Here is a 23,112-nt window from a genome sequence, read left to right on the forward strand (position 1 = left end):
TTTTGACCAGAGCGGACATTTAATTATTTCACAACAATATTTGATTTTATAAATTTAGTGAAGGTGGAGTAACGTTGTACTCTTTGCTCATTCATCATTATTGTTGATATTATTAAAGTCAGAAAATGGCAAGTAGAAGTAGTTGAAAGTTATTTTAAAGGAGAAAATTAGAAATAAAAATAAAATAATTATTTTTAGATTTTCAATTTTGGACGCGGGCGGTAAACAGGAAACTAATAATCAAGTGCGAAGGGCCCGAGTTCTGAATCTATAGGCGTATTTATAACAGCTGAGTTACTTTTTGTGCAGACTTTACATACACTTCACACACAATAACAAAATTCTAAGTAAAATCTATTTTTTTTTTACCATTATAGATTGTTTTATTCCACTCTTATAGGGGACACATATAAGAAAGACAATAACCTCTACATAATTATCTGGATTTAGCCTATCAGCATAGTTGTGTTTTTGATGGACAGATTTTAGATATCATGTACTAAAAAATTATATTTTCAACTACGGTACTATAAATTCACTTTGGTGCTATTTTAAGTTGTTTAACTTAAATTTTCAACTGCTTTAAGACACAACAAACTTGTTTTACTGACCATGTTTTACTCACTACGAAAATGTGCAAGATCTACTTTGACTTTGTTGTAGTTGTTTATATCTTATTTTCAACACACAGTGTTTATATTAAATGTAATAAATTTTATGACATTATGAATTTGTCGACTGAGTTGATGATTGGTCTGTACTCTATGTGCACAATTTCCCCACTCATCGAAATCCACGCTTTCCAACTTTGTAAGTGTATCACAATTGTAAGCTAACAGATGACCTGCAGGTCAAATGTCATTCAGAGGTCATGACCCACAAAATTACTATGGTTACACAAAGGTGGGAGTAAGAAGCACAGAGCACATAATAATTTACATTCAAGGTGGAAGTTCTACATAAAAGTATTCAATACAGTCATAACTTGGTAACTAGTGTCACTAACTCGTATTTAAGTGCTGCTTGATCAGAATTGGTAGGTTATCGAGTTTGCTTATTAAATTTCAAATTGGTGAACAGATCTATCCTTCATGTATGTCTACACCAAATTAGTTTATGTTCAAGACTTCATCGAGTTATTATAGCTTTATTCAGAATGTTGTATAATCTCTGTCTTGATACTAGGCTAACTCTGGTATGCTTACATAATGGTAATGCCCATTAATGAACCTACCTGATGCAAGCGAGACTGAAGGCTGCTATTAATTTGTAGAAGAAAATGCCTTTTTTTGCATGAACAGGTGCCATACAGTTATATTTACTGCTAACAAACCCACCAAATGAAATGAAACATGATTACCATTACAACTAAAAAACCCAAGTATCGGCAGAAATATGCACACATTTGATGGCAAACGATAGTAAAAAATCTTTCTCATTGAAGTCACACAGTTATTTTGGATTAATAGTCATGCAAAAATAGGGGATGAAACTCTTGTGAAATGGCATTTCCCTGCTTTCAAACCCGGTCTGTCTCACTCTGTGGTCCCGTCAACAAATTCAGCAACCAATTTTAAGCTTTCTTGCACCCATAACCGAGTAGATACTTTATTAAGCAATGGCAAGCCACAGATATCATGCCACTACAACGGCCAGTACTGCTGTGTTCCACAACTATTTACATACATCAGTCAATTCGATTAGCTTAGCAATTGAAGAAACTGAAGAAAAACTAGAAACACCATTGCCCAAGAGTTTCGATTCCAACTACATATATTCTAAATGACTTAATATTTTCTGATCAATATTATTCATATCTATATTTGTTTAGGTGGTTAAAATATTTTTACTGCTTGGCCATGTGAAGGATGAGGTCAATCACTCTGAAGCTGTAACCAAATTCATTGTCATACCTGTGATTTAAAAAAAAAAGGAAACGTAAAAATGTGTTAATTCTAATTCAACAATTCATAACCAACTTGAATGACACAAATAATTTTGATACCATTATGGCAGTCTGTTCACTAGCAATGAGATGCTTATCAGTTTTGCATTATCTAGAAACCCATTTGAGTCTTGGCACACACAGGCTCCAGCAAATTTACCAAGACTGGGCATCAACAGTCTATTCAAGCTCTACATAACAAACACATCTGTTTAATTATTACACTAGATATCAGCAAAATAATTTGCTCTTTCTTGCCATTCTGTTGAAATCCCTACACCCCTATGGAAGACATGGCCATAATCTCCCACACAGGGGTGTAGATTTCAAATGCCATTTGAAATTCACACTCCCTTTGTTGAAGATTAAGGTCATGTCTTCCATAGGGGGTGTAGGGATTTCAAGTGGAATGGCTCATTGTATAAACACTGGAATGGAGATCTGATTGATTGATTGATTGATTGATTGATTGATTGATTGAATCACACCATTTTACAACAGTACCTTATTTATTAACCATGCCACGTAGCATCGATGATTATGCGACTGTTCTTTCTACGCCATATTGCGTGCATGTAAGCAAGTGTGGAGGTTTTCTGGTATGCAGTGCAAAACATGTGCATGGAATTCAATGGTATCAATACACATTGGTATACATGTACTATTTTTTTCATCTAGTCAAGTCAGTGACGTCAATGCATTGAGGAATCTATTTGCGCACAACTTTCATATGCCAGCACCTTAACAGAGCGCTCACAATTGAAGCCACACCCAATGAAATACTCACTGATTAGCCAAGATGAAATATACTTTTCGTGCAGATTATACTTACCATGATACAAGCTTGACGAAGTTTTCATTGAGTGAAATACCTGCACCTGCATCAAAAATACTGGATTGCCTATCGCCACGGAAGTCCTGAGACACAACCTGTTGGTCAATAAATGAGATCAAGGTAATCACTGATTTATCAAAGTTTGTTATCACTTGCCCATGTTTTTTAATAAGGGGCCCCAATTACAATAAATTTGCATTAATGATTAAAGGTGCAAAATGTTAAATATGAAAATTATGATTTATACAGCACCTTACATGCAAGGTCCAACCTCTTTTAATAAAATCATTCCAACTTCAAGCCGATCGTAGTGGAGCATGAATGTAGGGTAAATTGTGCTTTTAAATTTATCTTGTGAAAATGTCAATTTTACTATTTAGGGTACAAGGTTTATGCCTTTTTTTATGTGAAAATTGAAGTTTTCTTAGTTACGATGGCATAACATTTTAAGACTTCTCTGATATACCATGTGTATGTAAAGTAATTTTACTACTGATTATGATAAATGTGGAGTATGTTAGAGCTTTGTTCATGCTATAATCTTAAGTCTTTTTGATGTGTTTTTATATTGTTGCTGGGCAATTATTATGAAAGAACAGAGTGATAAATTTCCCTCTGAATAATGGATACATGGTAAAGAAGAAATAAACCTAGCGGTATTTGCACTTGAATATTGAGACCAATAAAGGTGATGCACAAAAGGAATGGCATGGGTTCTATAAAGGAGATCCCCAAGACTTTACAGTGGAAACTCATTAACACGAAGTTGTGCGGATTTCAAATTTTACTTGTTATCAGAAGTTTGTGTTATACAGTTCTAATAACATGTGAAATGTATGCTAGCGAATGTGAAACATACTTCTTGTTATCAGGCATTTTATGTTAAGAGGGTTCATGTTAACGAGTTGCCACTGTATATGGGAGCTTGATTATGAGCCATAGACTAATTCCTTACCTGATCCTCTGTATAACCCAAGATACCCTTAAGAGGGCCTTCAGCTGCCTTCTTTACAGTTGCTTTAATAGTATCGTAGCTAGCTGCTTTATCCAGACGCACTGTGAGATCAACGACTGACACATCTGGTACAGGGACCCTGAAAGCCATACCTGTCAATTTGCTGTTGGTAATAAGATAAAGAAGAAGCAAATTTAAACAAATGAAAAAACTAAAGAGAGTACAACAAATGTAAGGACATTTGATATATCGATAATAATCAATAAATTGATTATCTAATAAAATCAATATCGCCGATATCACTATCTGAAGAAAATCATCATATCGAAGTCGCAGATAATGAAAAAAAGTATTGAAAAATCAGGCGTATGCAGTGTGTTCGCTATTACACCAGAACTGACAAATTTTGATGACAAAACCTCTGTAATCAATAACTGTACGATGTTGCTTTACTTTACATTTTTTTGAAGCTTTTAGTTACTTACATTTTCAGATCACATAATTTGGGAGCAAAATTCCCATGCTAAAGAATATATCTTAAGTTACAAATTTGAGGAGCACGCCACAGCAAAGGCATGGGGCACCCAAGGCAATTGCCTTTGTTGCATCTGGTTATTTTTTTCTGTTGTGTCTCACTGTGATGTTTGCATCACATATAATTTACTTAAAGGTATGATGAAGTAACCTACCCGTTAAGTGCTGGAATAACTTTGCCTACAGCCTTGGCTGCTCCAGTTGAGGCTGGGATGATATTCTGATGTGCACCACGGCCATCACGCCATGCCTGGAAACACACAAGAACGCAAGAACATTTAAAACAAACATCAGATTTGATCTGGGATACCTACAGTTTAAGAGATAGGCCTAATTATTACAATAACCTTTCATATGATACCTAGTTTGTTAAAATTGGACCACAGTTAGCTGGTAATTTGGTGTTTCTAGAAAAAAAAGTACCAACATTTCTTCAGAAGCGCTAAGGTAGAGAAAAACTTTGCTTGTAGTCAGGGTTGTAGCTAGGACATTTTTAGTGCTGGGTGGCATTTGCTGAAAGTCTTGCATATTTGGCCATTTGTTGTCATTCTTAACTAATTCAACAAAATTGTGCAATTTTTGATTCTGAGTGGTGGGCTCCAATGCCAAAATTGCAGCTGAGTGGTGGGCTCTGTCACCCACCACCGCCCACTGTAACTACAACTCTGCTTGTAGTAGTTATTCAGTGATATATTAGCAGCAGCATAAACAAAATCCACCTGTACAGTGGAAACACAGTAGTATTTATCAAACTCTTTATTTTCATTTTAAGTTTGGCTATTTTGCGAAATTTAAAAAGCGCCTAAAACATTTCCCCGTACCATTTCAATGGAGTCAACAAATGCTTTTTTTAGCAAAATTATAACATCGCAGGTAAGATTTTCTTATCAACATAACATCCTGTATCATTTTAGAGCAATTCTGTGCAAGACACCCTAGTCGAGTTTGCTACTTATATGGCTTGATATGCCAGCACAAAGAAACTGTGTTACATCACTGGTCATAAGCTCCTAAAAGTGTACATACCTTTGCGCTGGGGCCATCTACTGTCTTTTGTGTTGCTGTGTATGCATGTATTGTAGTCATAAGCCCCTCCTTGATACCAAACGCATCATCGATTACTTTAGCAAGTGGCGCTAGACAGTTTGTTGTGCAGGATGCATTGCTATGGGAGAAATTACAAACAGAAAAAAAAAAGATGAGAATTATTTGCATCTTTTACGGCAACATGATGAAACAAAGTATAGATTTAGGGGATGTGCCTGCGAAAAACAAAGTTAAAATTGCATTTTCTTTTCCAAAATAATATGTGACATGATCAAGGGGAATGAATTTTTTACATCATTTTCTGGCAGTTTACGAATGCTATAGTTTGATGCAAACCCCATCAAATAATTGACATCTGGTTACCGATTCATGAGCAATTAATCAATGGCTGAAAACAATATAAAACAAAAGAATCTGAACACTGTTTTTGACAATATCTTTAGTGACATCCGCTCATTCCCCTTGATCATGTCGCATACAGATTGAATCAAACAAATTGCAAAGTGATGGTTATGAATACATCAGTTATTTTTCTGGCATTGTGAAAAAATTCACACTTTGCTTCTGTTCCAAAAGCAAACTTTTTCACAATACCATCCAAACAAAGAATGCGCAGTCATTAACCTCAGAATATTAAAAAATAAATTATGTATATGAGACACATGATACATCTATGCCAGAATTCGATTCCTCTTCTAATCAGTTTTAATGAAATTTTACATCACATCGTGAAATTTGATTAATTACACAGGAGACCACAAAGCACCTGGCCTGGTTTAGATGAATATTTAATTAAATAAAATTAATCTACATTGGGTCATCTCAGCTTATTATATGAGGTAAAGCAAAAACTACCGGTATTATTTTTCATTTCAAAATTGTGGACGAAGATTTCATCTTGCATTTCAGAAAATACTTTTTTCAAATTTTAATTTTGTTATTCTTTACTCAAAGTCAAAACACTGAAATAATATAAGTAATAACTGTCAGAGTGGAGTTCTGGGTGACTTAATGTTTGGAAATACTTCCACTGGGGGAGTATGAATTTCAATTCAATTACACTATTCACAAAACTATTGCCAACCTACCTGACAATGTTCATATCCTTCTTGTACTCCTTCTCGTTGACACCCATGACAAACATGGGTGCGTCTGCTGAAGGGGCAGAGATGACGACTTTCTTTGCTCCTCCCGCTATATGTGCCTTGGCCTTCTCAATGGTTGTGAACACACCAGTAGATTCTACTACATACTCGGCCTCATGTTTGGACCAGGGGATGGCTCCTGGATTTGTCCTGCAATCAAATGTTTATATAAGTTTTGATTTCAAAGATCAAATGCACATAGGATGTTTTTGCAGCCCAACAACAAACTATACAAATGGGTGTTTTGTACTTGAATTCTTTTCATTGAACAAGTACGGCCACATTCTATGACCTGGCTTTTCAATACACAGTCTCACATTCAGACCTGAAACTGACTATTTGTAAAAAAAGAGGAAAATGCTTTAAAAAAGAGAAAAATAGTGCAAAATCATGCTAAAAAAAGCTTAAATTAGGCTGAAAATAACAAATAATGCATAAATTTCAGAATAAAAAAAGAGGAAATCAGGTAAAAGAGAAAGGTTTCAGGTCTACACATTGGCAATTGTGTGGTGTTAGAGGTATTTTGCTGTATTGTTCATTTCACCAAAAATACATCAATTACAATTGGACTCCTCCCATTAAAAGGCGATCTGCCTTTCCCTGAGTTTCCTATTGGGATTTCTGCACGTTACATATGTCAAAACTGATAACTTCAGGAAACCAACTGCTATGCATGTTTGCCTATATCTTAACTGTATTGCTTCCTCTTTCATTCACAGATCCGTTCCACAATGCTTCCACAGGTCAATTTATGAAGCATATTGAGGTCAAAGAAGAGTGTCCTACAAACATCTGTCAATATATTTCCCATTTTGGGATCACAGTGTCCATTCAATCTCTTAGCTTTCATTTTTCAGTCATGAAAACTCTTAACATGACTCCTAAAAATACCATCTTATTCTCTATTTTGCTTCTTTTTTTTTAACAACCAGTTCCTCATTCACAAAGGGGACAGTCAATGGGTCTAGTTCCAGTTCAAAAAGACATTGCCAAATGTCATGCTCTCAAGTACCATATTTATCACAGCAGGAAAAAGTGGGCAGCAATACGGGAAGCTCATTGTCGGGAAATTTTTGGTTTTTGACCAAAAAAATAAAGAAATACATAAGGGAAATATGTCATACTGGAGGGAAATTTGGTAAAACTGGAGGGAAATTCTGGATTGCTTGCAGGGAAAAAAACATTTTTTCAGCCTGTGAATTATTTATTTTACAATGCAAGGGCAAATGCAATGGGCTTAATCAGTGACCATTTTCAATTGCCAATAAACACCATGGCACAAACATATATCATCTTTGTAACTGTCAATTTGATAGTTCAGTAAACCAGGCAATAACCTTGGTACCTGCTTTACAACAATGACATTATTCATTTCTTGACAATAAAAAGTTTGCAACCATTTATTTCCAAATGCTTTTGTTCTGATGCACAATGGGCTATTCCAGTCGAAATCATTACACTCTTATCTAAGACATGTTCTTAATCTTCCACACAGGGAGTATAAATTTCAAATGGGGGTTACCTGAATCATGGGTGATTCCATTTGAAATCTACACCCCTGTGTGGGAGATTAAGGTCATGTTTTCCATAGGGGGTGTATGGATTTCAACTGGAATAGCCCATTCCTGGCTACTTACTCTGCATAGACAGCAATACCCTTGCCGTTGACAAACAGTTGGCCGTTTTCTGCCTTGATTTCTCCATCGAATGTGCCGTGTGTGGAATCATACTTGAACATGTACACCTGGTAGAAAGAAATGGGATCACAAAATGTAACATAAATATTGGTAAAAATGTGTTTTAAAAGAATTTCTTGGAAGAATTATGTGATTATTCATTCTTTAAGGGGGTACTACACCCCTGCCCAATTTTGTGCCTATTTTTGCATTTTTCTCAAAAATGATAGCACATTGGTGACAAGTAAGATACGCATATTATAGGGGCAAGGACTACAACTACTGCACTGGAAATTGTATTTCAGCACAGACAACAGTTGTGGAGTTACAGTCAAAAATGAGGGAAAACCAATATTTGATCAATTAATCAATAACTACTTGCTTTGAGTTGCTGAATTTTCAGTACAGTAGTTGTAGTCCTTGCCCCTATAATATACATATCTTACTTGTCACCAATGTGCTATAATTTCTGAGAAAAATGCAAAAATACGCACAAAATTGGGCAGGGGTGTAGTACCCCCTTAAATTAGTGAAATAATTCATTTTATGTATGAAGATTGAAGAAATGTATAAAGTTTTGAAAGTTCTGACTTTTTTGGGGGACACCCTGAACAAAATTGTTTCGGTTTATTAAAGCTAACGGATAGAGGCTTCTTTACATACCAACATATACTTGATCAACTTTTCTGAAATAGGAGAAAAAGAGGGCGCAATGAGGGGCCTCTTTTTTTTGGGACACCCTGTATGGCCAATAAAGGTTTGTCAGAAAATGAATAGGAACTATCTGAAAGAATTGCCATAATTTAGGATGATAAAAGAGGCAATGCAGAACAAAATGTCCAAGCCACTGGCACTGCAACTAAATCACCAAATTATTTCTCCTGTTTTTTTAAATTCAATTAGTCTAAAGTACCTGGTACTTTTTTTAACAAATGGTAAGAAAATGCCAAAGGGGTTCAGATTAAAGAAGGGACACAAAATGTGGTTGATTGTGATTTAACTCTCATTCAACCTCCCTCTAAAACTAATAAATTTATCACACTGACTCACCATGTAATCCAAATTGATGAATGGATCATTGATGGCCACCACCTCTACCGCTGGTGTTCCGAGGGCTGCACGCAGGACAAGACGACCGATACGGCCAAATCTGAAAAACATCAAAAGAACACAACACTTCAATTCTAATGTATTGCACTAAGGTTTTAAACTAGACAATTGTGATGAGACTAACAGCAGAAAAGGCTACAATATATTTCTAACCGATTTCATATATATTCAAATTCTTATTCACATTATTGCCATATCAAGTACAAATTGGCTTTAGGACAAATGCATGTAATATACCATCACCCTCTGACACCAACCATTGTTAAGAAACATCCATTATGTCATGAAAGCGCTCAATTTTGTTTCCAGAATTAGGCCTTAGATTAAGCTTAGGTGACTTCGTCTGGATTTTGTGGGAGCAGATCTCATTTATGGCACTTTTTATCCTTTCAAATATGTACTTACCCATTGATTCCAACCTTAACCATGTTGAGTTTTGATGTGGGTTGTTGTAGCTAGGAATCTGAAAAGAAACAAAACAGTTCCAAACATTTATATGAAATGGATTAACCTCCAAACTGTTGTTACGCAATACACATATTGGATTGTGGGATGGAATTTTGGCTCAAATTGAAAGAGAAACCCCAATATCTGCATGTGTGAAGTAATTTCAAAATGAAAGTAAGTGGTGCAATAGAATGCTTATTTATGTTTCAAAGGTTGAATCGCAATTTTGCACTGCCCTTTGACGGTTGTATAACATTAGAAACATTTTGGGAGTGCAAACTACATTGCTTAATTTGAAAGGAAGCAAATTTTCTGCATTGTCCCGGAAGATTTCAACCAACTTTTTATGCCTAATTCATAACCAAAAACAGACCTTTATTTTTTGGGAGCTCAATCACTACCAAGCTCCTTGACTTGCTCCTGAGTCTATTTGAGAGTTATTTATTGAGCTCCTTGTTCTTCCTTGTTCCTGTTATTTTGATGCTGACAATTTCTAATGGAGCTCCTTGTTGAGCTCCTAGACAAGTCCATGAGTGTAAAAAAAGAAAGCTCCATCAAATTCTAGATGAAGGCCTGCAAAAACATTTTCATAAGGATGATTCTCCCAAATGTCAACTCTACATATAAGGACACATGAAAAATAAGAACCCACAATTAAGTTAGGCATGTTGAATTACCAGTTGACTCATGTAGAGCACTGCCTGCTCATATTCCAACCATGGAGCACATTTTGTAAAACAATATCCACATGCAATGTAACTCATACAAATGTAGTCATACCAAATATTCGACAACAACATATCTTGCTTTTATGGATCAATCAAAGCACCTCATTAACAAATATTACAAAATTGATATAGCTCTCTTTCTCTCTTCTCACATATTGTTGATCTTTTTGCTAGATAACTTTCAACCTTTACGTATTGTGAAATATACTGCTGGGTGTATGTGTACAATGCTTCGACCCAGGGCAATGTAACTTTAATATTGCACGTGCCAGCATGCTGTCAGCCTTTAGTCTGTCTGGTGACCTCAATCACAGTTATGAATATTAGATCATGCAAATCGAATTGGGTGCAAAACCCTGGGTGCAAACTATTTTTAATACCAGATTTTAGCTTCCAAGTCTGTTTACTTCCTTATGAACCTATGAGGTAAATTCTGATTTCTTTTAAAAAAGAATTTTAATTTCCTGAAAAAAAGGCATTTGTTTTTAGTCCAAACTATAGGCCCTATATAACATAATTTTACAAAGGAAAAAAAAAAAAAGAAATCAAAAACTTTTGCTGCTGTATTTCAAATCCAATTTCACTGACATCTCATCTAGCCTACGTGCACGTGCAGATTGCAGAGGCATCCCCATCCTAGCTGACTGGCATGCCAGGAATTAAAACATGACCTGCAATTGTTAATGTCACACTGAGGCACAAAACCAGTTGCCATATTGAGGGGATGTCTCGTCTAAATATAGCATGCCCTTCTGTTCAACACACGGCCAAGTGATTGCAGATTGCACACGTGTAACATTATGTAGTTCAGTCAAATTGGATGCAATCTGATCTAAGCCAAAGGCGACAATTGTGAAATGGAGATCAAAGATAAAAAGAGGAGCAAATTAAAATTGGAATTATAAAAGCTTATAACGTTGTACTAAGTATGCAAAGCATTATTTTGTAAATTAAGTATGCAATGGATCTTGATGGTCTTCCACAATAGGTACATGTACCTCACAATTGGTAACCGTGCAAATTAATTTCAAAATTGCCTAATATGGCCTGGTTGCAGCAGATCAAGTCACAAATAATTTCAAAGAATTGCTTTAAAAAGCCAGTGACTGGGTACCAAACTGTATTCACTTCATAAATTACGAACTATTCAATCAAAATTTTGTAAAACTACTGATTTTTTAATATGAGTAACAGAACAGAAGTTCAAACCATTTGGATTTGTGACCTTATATGTGTTTTCAACTGAAAAAATATCATGGGAAAACATTTATAATTATATAAACATAGAAAAGTAAAATAATGTGAACAAATTAATTAGTGATCACCGATGTAAATAATAATATGCTCTTACAAGCCTGCTTTAATGCTTTACTACCAGATAATTTATGGACAAAGACAAAAATATTTAGTGAAAGAAACCCACCATCAAAATAAAACATTATTAACACATCTGAGCTGCAGGCTGGCAACACATCACATCATAGATATTCTCACTCAGCTTAACCCAGATTTGGCATACGTGTAGAACTGATACCCATTTGACATTTTCATTCAGCCATACATTGTATAATATAGTTGTACGAGTCATTGCTGCCTGATGTCCAGGGCCGAACAATGTTTTTGTGGTGTGAAATTCTGCGACATTTTTTTTACTTTATTTCCACTGCGGTAACTCAAGTCATTTGCATGCTCTCTAATGTCTTAATCAGTGTTAATGGCATGCACCAGCACCACCTATTGTGGCAAACCTGGAATCATGAGCATTTCCTGCCTCCAAAAAACTTTTTCAAAAATTGTAGTTTATTGGGGACTGTACAAGGGGTGTGTAAAGAATTTTGATACTTAAAAAAATTGCCAACATATTTTGCGTTTACTCCTTGCATCTGCTAAAATTTTTTGCAATCCCCTTTATTTTCCCCTCATGATTCAAGTACAAAATTCAGATTCCTCCTTCAAGACCCCAAAAAAATTTGGATTCCCCATAAAAATCCCACTCCCCCTGGTGTTTATATTGAACAGTCCCTTAGTGAGCCTTTTCTAGTGTGCCTGGAAACTTTCGCAGATGGCCCACAGGGGCAACTGATCATTGCTCCTTACATGTATGTCTACACCTGCCTGTCTACTAGAGAGAATATCTTACACTTCCCACAATGCATTTCTTCCCTGGACCGATTTCAAATTCAGTTCAATATGGGTCAAAATAGTGACAAAAAATACCATGTTGAAACAGCTAATCCAGAACTTGCAATTGAGGTATTTTTTGTCACTATCAACCCATGTTGCACTGAATAGCAAATTAGTACAGGGAAATGCATTGTGGGAAGTGTGAGATATTTTCTCTGCCTGTCAACCACCCTTTTGAAAATTCTTCATATCATAGTACACATGGCATACCCGATTGAAAACCTAACTATGGCAGCTATAGTCTCTCTTATTGTCCCAGCTGATATTTTAGAATATTGGCCTGGATGGGGTAGCCCAGGCTGCTAGTGCTATTGTAGAGTATCAGTGAAATGTTTGATGAAAAAATTTTCATGATATAAGCACACCCCCAGAAAGAATGGTCTGTGATATTCTAGGATCTGTGATGAGACACTTAGGCCTACTACTCCCTATTCCAGAAAAATACAGCAACAATTTTTTGAGATTAAAACTAGATGGACTGCGGTTCTCGGATGTCGCGGTTTTTGCCCGTGATGCCTCCACCAAAGTGAGCAATGTGGCACTCAAAAGTTGATACAAAGCTTCAAGCCTAACAGAGGAGACTGAATTTGACCTCGGATGACACCTGGAAGACCCCAAAACAACCTTCCAATGACACCTGGGTGAACCCGGATGACCTTCAAAAATTTTGGCTGTAAATGGTGACAATACCCACCAAGTTTCATGCCCATAGGACAAATATTAAGAATTTGACAGTTTTTACTAATTTGACCTCAGATGACCCCAAAATGGCCTCCCAAAAATTTGGCTCTAAATGTTGACCTTACCCACCAAGTTTCATGCCCATATGATAGTTTTTACTAATTTGACCTCAGATAACCCCTGGTGACCCCAAAATTACCTTCCAAAAATTTGGCTCTAAATGTTGACTGTACCCACTAAGTTTCATGCCTATCCAACAGTTTTTACTAATTTGACCTCAGATGACCCCTAGTGACCCCAAAATGACCCTCCAAAATTTTGGCTCTATATGTTGATTATGTCTACCAAGTTTCCTGGCCATGTGACTGTTTGTACTAATTTGACCTCAGATGACCCCTGAATGACCTTGGATGACCCCGAAACGACCTTCCAAATATTTGGCTCTAAATGTTGACTGTACCCACCAAATTTCATGCCCATACGACACTTTTTACTAATTTGACCTCAGATGACCCCTGAGTGACCCCAGATGACCCCAAAATGTCCTTCCAAAACTTTTGCTCTAAATGTTGACTGTACCTATCAAGTTTCATGGCCATATGACAGTTTTTGCTAATTTGACCTCAGATGACCCCTGGATGACCTTGACCCCCTAACCAATACAAACATGTTCTGCCTGGGGTCAAGATGCACCCACCCACCAAGTTTGAGGAATGTGCGACCCCCAGTCTCTGAGAAAAGAGGTAAAGGAAAATGGGCCCCCTGACCTCAAATGACCTTTTACCTAAGTAAAAGTAGCCAGAGTTTCTGACCATGACCCACCTATCCTGAAAATCTGAAGTCAATCCGTCCATCCATGCCCGAGATATAGCCTCCGGACGGAAGCACGGACATTGCAAAAACAGTATGCCTAAAATATTATCCTGTTTTGCCAAATGAAACATAGCTAAATCCTAACCATTTAGTTAGTTCTAATTGGCAATTTAAATTAACTATTTGGCCAACTTTATGAATTTTAAAAGGCCACAAACATGCATTTTTAGAGTGTTTTTCACATGCTCTGACAATCAAGTCAAGAGACTTGTAATTCTTAATTTTAATTTATGCATTCTAATTTTTGTTAACTAGACATGTTTCATTTTATAACCAATCATTCTGTCCACCCCCCCCCTGTATGGCTCCGAGTCATGGATAGCATGATACCACAAGCATCTACGACTCCTTGAAGGCTTCCATTAGCGTAGCGCTGCCTCTGTCGTATCCTTGGCATCCACTGGAGTGACTTCATTACGTCAAAGTCCTCAAGCAAGCAGACAACTCTGGCACTGAGACCATGTTATTACTGCAGACACAACTAGTTACGATGGGCAGGACATATGCATACAATGGAAGACCAACGCTTGCTTAAGATCATTCTGTATGGCGAGCTGTCATCTGGGCGAGGAAACGTAGGGGCAGTGGTACAAAAAAGGTACAAAGACTGCCGTAAGTCATCCATGAAAGCCTGTAACATCGACCCCAGAAATAGGTCTACCCTGGCTGTAGTAGACTGTATTGTTTGGAGACATACCATTCAGCAAGCTGTCTACTGCCTTAGTTACCAGAAGAACCCAGAGGAAGACAAGAGAAAGCGACTGAAACAGAGCAGCAACAGGACTCCCACCACTGATCAGACTTTTACCTACATGTAGGGGGATTTTACTGCAGTTGGACCTGCCTATCCTGCATCGGCCTCATCAGTCACCAGCGAGCCTGTCGCAGCAAACACATGGACAACAGCCTTTTTAGATCTTCATTAGCAAAGCCAAGCAGAGAGAGAGATTCTGTGATCCTAGTATCTCTTGATATTTTTCAGCAGATTTCCATGAAAAAAGCCGATTCCAAAAATTTCAGTTGATTCAGATTTTGCATAATTTGCGAGTTTTGGGCATGATTATGTGTATTACACTGCTCCCTAGTCCTAGACTATATCCAGGCTGGACACATCACACTACCGTGTGATGTGTCCAGTTCGTCGCCGAACTTGCATATAACATGGAGAGCTTAGCATAACGGCCTGCCTATTTACGCTTCCTGAAAACACTCTTGCACATAACATACAAAACCACAAATTCACTAACTTCAACTTGCACTACCGACACCATGAAAAATATTTTAATTATTACCGATCCTTCAGAATACTTGCAAATATTGGCAGTTTCATAAAATCCTGCTGCTGAAAATCGTAAATTCCACAATCTTCTGTCAGATCCAGGTCAGTAATCACACTGATTCACAGGTGGGCGAATCTACCAGCGTGACAAGACCAGAGATAATAAAAAGGATGAGAGGCCACGCCGTACAAATAGCTAGCCTGATTGGCAAGCGTCGTCGCTGGCCAGATCTTCTACGGTCGTGTATGATGAGTAGAGACCATAGAGCCCCATATAGGGCTCTGTGGAAGAAACGGTTCCTAATTTTGAAGCCATGGATAATATATTCATTTATACGAGAACCATATTTTTGTACCAATCACAGAACAGAATTTCACTTACTCACAGCTGTCAATCATTCTAGTGAAACGTAAGCTCCGCCTAGTATCAAGGTCTTCTTCTGCGCACTGGTTGTGCGCATTAACTAGCCTCCAGCACAAATCCTGTGCACACGATCAGGTGTTACGCCTGGTTTACACAACAGGAACTGCGATGCATCCTAAACTGGATCGTTTCCCTGTATTCGCATTGCATGGTGGGCAATTTGCTTAGCTCCACGTTCACAACAGTTTAAAATCAACACAGGTAAATCCATATAACAAGAGCACCAATGGCGCTGTGGCTCTGTGCTTTTTTGAATGTGAAAGTAATTGCAGTCGAATGTGCAACAGGTGAAATCATATACATTGTATGTGCCAGATCACACGCAATCATACATCTTGCTGGTTGGTAGCTATATCTTATTTGCAGAGCATAATACATCCATCAATAAGTTTCATATCCACATGAGGTTTTAGTAATTTGACCACAGATGACCCCTGAGTGACCTTGGATGACCCCAAAATGACATTCCAAAAATTTGGCTTGAAATGTTGACTGTACCCACCAAGTTTCATGCCCATGCGAGTTTTTAGTAACTTAACCTCAGATGACCCCTGGGTGACCTCGGATGACCCCGAAATGACCTTCCAAAAATTTGACTCTAAATGTTGACTGTACCCACAAAGTTTCATGCCCATACAACAGTTTTTAGTAATTTGACCTCAGATGACCCCTTGGTGACCTCAGATGACCCCAAAATAACCGTCTGAAAATTTGACTCTAAAGGTTAAGTGTACCCACCAAGTTTCATGCCCATACAAGTTTTTAGTAATTTGACCTCAGGTGACCCCTTGGTGACCTTGGATGACCCCGAAATGACCGTCCGATAATTTGACTCTAAATGTTGACTGTACCCACCAAGTTTCATGCCCATACGACAGTTTTAGTAATTTGACCTCAGATGACCCCTTGGTGACCTTGGATGACCCCGAAATTACCTTCCGAGACTTTGACTCATAATGTTAAGTGTATCCATCAAGTTTCATGCTCATACGACAGTTTTAGTAATTTGACCTCGGATGACCCCTAAGTGACCTCGGATGACCCCAAAATGACCCGTCAGAAAATTTGACTCTAAATGTTAACTGTACCCACCAAGTTTCATGCCCATACGACAGTTTTAGTAATTTGACCTTAGATGACCCCTGGATGACCTCGAGTGACCTTCACCCACTAACCAATACAAACTTGTTCTGTCTGGGGTCAAGATGCACCCGCCCACCAAGTTTGAAGAATGTGCGACCCCTAGTCTCCGATAAAAAAGGTTTTTGCATATTATGCATAAATTATGCCAATTAGGTAGGTAATTACCATATTTTGCGCTGAAAATCGAATCAGGTCGAGATCCTCTGGTCATGCTACCCCCACCACGTTTCATCATCATAGGGCTTAGCATTCTTACGGATCCCCAGAAACAGCTTCACAAGGCGGATTTCTTCAGATTTCCAACCATTTTGTAGAAGCGTTGCCCGCATAAATTATGCAACTTAACAACTAAATGCGATATACTTTTCACCAAAAACTAATCAGGTGATCAGCAGGTGTGTATCATTCCTGTCACAAGGTTTCGTTACCATGCACCGCTATCAATTTGCGCTGATATTCGCATAAATTATGCAAATTAGTTATGTTAATTTGCATATTTTCACCGAAAACATACAATTACGGAGCAAACTTGGATACCCTTCCTCCCACCAAGTAGCGTTGCCCGTAGGTCTTACGGTTCCCCAGATACAGCTCCGGACAAACATTCGGACATCCCACCCCCACACACAGACGGAAATAGTGATTACTAAGTCCCATCCTGAACAAAGTTCAGAAATGAAATTTTATCAATTTGCGCTGATTTTTGCTTAAATTATGCAAATTAGCTATGTTAATTTGCATTATTTTTCACCAAAAACATACAATTACGGAGCAAACTTAGATACCCTTCCTCCCACCAAGTACCGTCCACGTACTGTGTAGGTCTTACAGTTTCCCAGATACAGCTCCAGACGGACACACGGACATCCACACCCCGGACAGACAGAAATACTGAGGCGAGACAAAAAATGAAATTTTATAACAAATTTTTGTGACTTGAGATCATTTGCATTTTTTGTAAACACCAAAACTGTTCTGTCCTGACATGTCTGTTGTGTCATGTGTGTTGAACCGGTCCAACCGAACAATCGTAAGTTCTGTTCGGATCTGGATCTGCCTGGTCTGGATGCTGTACTCCGATTAAGCAGGACTAGCCTACATCACATCAGTGTTTATTTCTGATAGATTTCACTTCATGATTTTTTCTTCAATTTCATCACTTACGAAAGTACAAAAGTAGACAATCTAGTAGTCAGTATAACCTCGGAGCAGTTCGTGTGAGACCTACATTACATGGAATAGTAGTACATGGCTTCCGAATTTGGAACTTCACATGTTCAACTTGTCATGCCGGTCGAGTCCAGCGTTTACAACTAAAATCAAACCACTTCTATATTAAGTCCATCGCTGAATTTTACAAATAACTTAAATAAACATCTTTATATTTAATAAAAAAAATATTATGGTATGCTCGTAAATGCTTCGGAATGACATTTACCAGAAGCTCATGAGCTCAGAATGGTAAACAAACTAGCGTATTTTCACCTCGATTATGCACCGTAGCTCTCTGTGGTTGAGTTTGCAAGGTCAGTGGGTCAGTGAACTTAGTCTCCTATGCAGCCAGCTTGGTTACGCTCCCTCCACAAAAATGTATGTGTGGAAGGGCCGGAACCAAACTGGCTGCTGTGGAGACTACTGCAAGAATCGATCAATCACACAAAACTGTTTGCTGATTGGTTCAGAAATGGTGATGTCATCAATCAAGAAAAACTAATCGATTTATTGGTTCAAAATAGCCTCATAGAAAAGTACGAAGTTTGTTGAGCATCGCAGCTTATCGTTAAAAACGTAACATATAAAAAAAAAATCGGCACAGTGCTTTCGTACTGCACTTGCGCAAGCCAAATAGTCCCCAGAAAAGTCATTTGTTCAGATTTATTCGGGATTTATTCAAGAGTCAGACATGTTCTTGACTATTTTTTGACATTCCTTACCTATCTCTTTATTTAAATTATAAAGAAATAGTGAAGAAAAGTTAAGAAGTAGTCAAATAATTTCTGATCTGAACTAAATCTTAAGAAATGTACCTCCATTGGTTTCCGTCTGTATTACGCATCTTAAATTATACAGACCAGAATAATCTCTAGCACACACAGGGAACCAAGATATAACTCGATTATCGTGACTATTTTGGTCTTTTTACCCAAAAATAATACTTTTATCGCCTAAAATTCAAAAAAATCAGGAATGCAAAAGATTGAAAATAACTTAGCCAAACTTAGAAACGAAACTTAAGTCTTCATATCAGTCATTAAATGATCCTTAGCATAAAAACCAACAGCGTATTGTGGCCTGAAAATGAATGCTAGTTAGTTGCATGACAAAGGCACTGATAAGCTCCGCTCAGAGCCAAAAATTAACATGGACACAAAATTGACATAGCTTATGTAATTCAAATAATAAAATAATAAAATGTAATATTATCATGATAGATGCACGTTTTATTAAAACTTGAAAAGATTATTAAGTCCAATAATTTGTTTGTGTTAGTTTGCACGAGTCACAAAATGGCGACCCATCACGCATTTTCTGCATGTGCCGACATTAGTAACTCATAGTGACTGTCCTCCAACTCGCGCCCGTGTGTCTCAGGCCTGATAACGACCCCAGGTAATTTTATGCAGAAAGTTTTCTTGCGAACAGCTGCAGGTGACAATTAAACAATGAACACGGCTTGTTTATGTACATGCGTGGGGAGGCTTGTACGTCAGCTGGCGTGTTTTGGACATGTTCGGCGTAAAAAGTGTCGTTTTTCTTCATGAAAAATACCAGCGATGACCAGTTTTTTGTGGGCTATTTGATTTACAGGTATGTCGGTTCGTCATAGGGTAGAAATGATAGCTGTACAATTTGTATAACATACAGTTTAACATAGGCCTAAACATTTATGGGCACAAATCGACCTTCCGTATTATGCACAAGTATGTGGAAGTGGCAGGCATAGTCCTAGACAATGTGTTGTTGTAATTTCATTCTGGTCAGGGTTCGATTTGAGGGGTTTTACATGCACTCTATGCATGATTGTAACATAATGGTTATGTGCATGTAAAATTTTGCCTGATGTGCATGCACAATTAAAATTATGATACTGTATACAGCCCATATTCAAGGAAGACCAACTGCAGTGCCCCTGAGTGGTGCATGCATCTTATTTTCTAAATCGACCCCTAGTTCTGGTGTACCAGAATATAATTCTGCCCTACCCCAACCCTAACCCTAACCTCCGTAAACGAGGACTGGACTCAAGTCTAGCAAGTTGCACCCTATTCGGTAATTGTACCCATTTTGGACATAGAAAATTTTAAAAAAAAGATAGATCAAGGAAACCTATATTTATGTTGTCTATACTTCACTTGACCCAAATATATACAAGCTAGGCCAATTCCACCGTTACGGACGTTACAGATGCAACTTGCAACTTTTAAGTGAATAGCACACATGTTTGCTGTTAGGATAACACTTTATTTCTTAGTATGCTACTGGTACACACTCATGTTCAATATAATGAAGCAATTTTGTTTTGGCTTTCTTAGTTAATTAGCTACAGAAATTAGAAACGAGCGTTACGGACATTGCGCGTAAGTGCCTGCCTTTTTGACAGATGGTACATATCCTTTTATCTCCACTCAGTTCTGTGTTTTATTTTTTTTTGTTAACTATATTGAGTAAGCCCTGACTATTCTATCATGTAAACATGAAAAGTAAGTTTGAAATTAATACTCCTATACCGTCCTACACTGTTGATTTAGTGTTACGGACGTTACATTTTATGTCAAATGTAACGTCCGTAACGTTTTTCATAATGAAAAAAAACTATCAAGGTACTTCCTCAGATGATTATCTTGCAGTAGGTCTGACATCAATCTATGGAGGCATGATTAGCTAGTTTGAAATAAATGCTCCTGTTTTGAGCAATAATGTTCCAAAATTAACAAAATTTCCAAAAGGCACTTTTGGCATGGAATTGGCCACAATTTAATTTTTGTGACGAGAGAATTGCACATGGAATTTTAGAGGGATTTATTTTTGATAGCCAAAATCAAATTTAAAAAAAACTGCTGCAGTTTTGTTTTTTAATTGATGCTGTTTGCATGATAAATATTGGCTGAATGTTTTTGATGAAAGTCAATCTTTAACAAGATGTGTAATTTTGCTACGGAAAGCGCTACATGACAATTCAGTTTTGGCTTTCTACATACATATATCAAATTAAAGTTCTTGCCTTGAAATAGAAAGCCAAAACTGAAAATTGTTTTGTCATGTAGCGCTTTCCGTAGCAAAAAAACATTATTTTAACAGTGGCTGTTGACTGTTACAAGTACACGGTATGAGAATACATTTCAATGAAAAAAAAGGAAAATTCTGAAAAAAAAGGATCATAAACTAAAGCATGTAAAGTGTGTAAAATCGGGGCAAAAAATGCTCAACACTGACAGGCTAAAAAGAAATAAAACCGTGGAAATTTGGGCAACACAAAAAAGTAATTCCTTTTAAAAAAGGAAAATTCTCATGCCTGACATATTGTGTACACAAGCATGCAACTTGCAAGTTTATACAACATCCACTTCATCAAGTTCATGGTCAGTCTTAGACATGCATGCATGTACGGTGGTGCATGCACAACATGCATGCATGTACTGCACGCATTCATGCTGCTGTATGCATTACACATACATTACATGTACAATAGTCAATTTACTGAACTGCAAGGCAAAATCGGATCCAAATTTAAAGCATTTTCCGTCAATTTCCATCGTTTATAAAAAAATGCCATGTGCAGTTTCAGTAAAAGACTACGTTAGTTACTTTAAATAAATGAAAAATGCACTAGTTTTACCAGAAAAGTGAAATTATTTTACCTGCAAATCCTCACGTAAGCCGGACCTTCAGCGTGTAAGAACGGGAGAGAACAAGTGTTGCCAGTACTTACAATTATAAAGTGCGGAAATGAGGTGTAAAAGTAGCCCAATGGTGTGTGCCGAAAGAAAATCCTGTCAGGGATATGGCACTCCACAACGATTAGGGCTGTGCAATAATTTAGGCCCTTTACAATTCATTCTTAGTTTCCTGTTTCCCACCCGCGCCCAAAGTAGAGAATTGCAAAATATTTAATTATTTTATTTTTATTTTGGATTTTCTCTTTTAAAATAACTTTAATGACTTCCATTTGCTACTTTCCGACTTTGATCATATCAACTATAATGATGAATAAACAAAGAACATAACTGTACCATTACTAATGTATAAAATCAAACATAGTTGTAAAATAATTAAATGCATGTTCCTAGTCAAAACGGGTTGATGTAGGTAACAGTAGGTTGCGATCGCTTGTTTTAAAATAAAGAAAATAATAGATAATTAATAATTAATAATTAAAAGTCACCTCAACCCTTGTTTTCAACCATGAAACAGGAAACTAAGAGTCAATTGTGAAGGGCCTTATGGGGGGCAAGAGATTTTTGGCACACATTCATGGTGCCTTCAAGTTAAGTAAAACGCTCTAAAAAGGCTTAGGAAAACAGCACGGAAACGCTTAAATATGCAAATTTTTATTCACTTACATGAGTTTTATATCCCCTGTCCCACTTACCCCATCTTACCCTATAGCCTGAATAAAAACATAGCCTGTATATGAAACTTTTAATAAAAATCCCTGTGCCATTGAGGTAACAAATTGTATGGGGTCAAGTAAAGATACATAAATAAGTGCCAAATTGGCAAAAAAAGCAATTTCTATAGCGGGAATTTGAGAAATCCCATTTATATTCCTCGAGGAGAACGAACATAAATACCACTCAGAAAAACGGTAAAGATGGGGTCATTGGACGGCAGCAATAATCATTGAGTAGGGCCCTACCTGAATTTTTCATTGGCTAGTAATAATAGGTAGGTAGGAATCTTGGTCTTTTCCCTTTTGGTCGTAATTTTTGTGCAATATATGGGGTTTGGGTGTTATTTATTTATTTTATGTGCATTATTTTGGGTTTGGGAGTTATTTATTTATTGGGGTTATTTATTTATTTATTTATTTGGTTCTGTTGCCTGATCTGCTTGTTTCCCCCATTTCTTTTTTCTTTAAGGACCCCAATGGAAATAAGCCTCAATT

The 23,112-nt window shown here is 37.2% G+C and overlaps 1 protein-coding gene across 1 annotated transcript; it reads right to left on the minus strand.

The window, feature by feature from the left end:
* Window positions 1-357: 357 nt before the first annotated feature.
* Window positions 358-21,952, minus strand: LOC140156606 (glyceraldehyde-3-phosphate dehydrogenase-like). The gene is made up of 10 exons (XM_072179544.1): window positions 21,866-21,952; window positions 9,653-9,710; window positions 9,188-9,287; window positions 8,099-8,205; window positions 6,405-6,611; window positions 5,296-5,434; window positions 4,425-4,519; window positions 3,736-3,898; window positions 2,778-2,875; window positions 358-1,913 (listed from the first exon to the last, which is right to left on the minus strand). Exons 2-10 carry the CDS (start codon window positions 9,673-9,675, stop codon window positions 1,847-1,849), a joined length of 999 nt encoding a protein of 332 aa, XP_072035645.1. The 5' UTR covers window positions 9,676-9,710; window positions 21,866-21,952; the 3' UTR covers window positions 358-1,846.
* Window positions 21,953-23,112: the final 1,160 nt, after the last annotated feature.

The sequence above is a fragment of the Amphiura filiformis genome, chromosome 7 (genome assembly GCF_039555335.1).
Source record: "Amphiura filiformis chromosome 7, Afil_fr2py, whole genome shotgun sequence".
Classification (NCBI taxonomy): domain Eukaryota; kingdom Metazoa; phylum Echinodermata; class Ophiuroidea; order Amphilepidida; family Amphiuridae; genus Amphiura; species Amphiura filiformis.

What these genes read in the sequence shown, in the direction of transcription:
- LOC140156606 (XM_072179544.1), bottom strand. Translation starts at nt 9,675, where the DNA reads ATGGTTAAGGTTGGAATCAATGG. An exon ending in TAGATGGCCCCAGCGCAAAG is followed by an intron (nt 4,520 to 5,295) that starts GTATGTACACTT and finishes GTGTGTTTCCAG; the next exon opens with GCATGGCGTGATGGCCGTGG. An exon ending in TGGGTTATACAGAGGATCAG is followed by an intron (nt 2,876 to 3,735) that starts GTAAGGAATTAG and finishes ATTGACCAACAG; the next exon opens with GTTGTGTCTCAGGACTTCCG.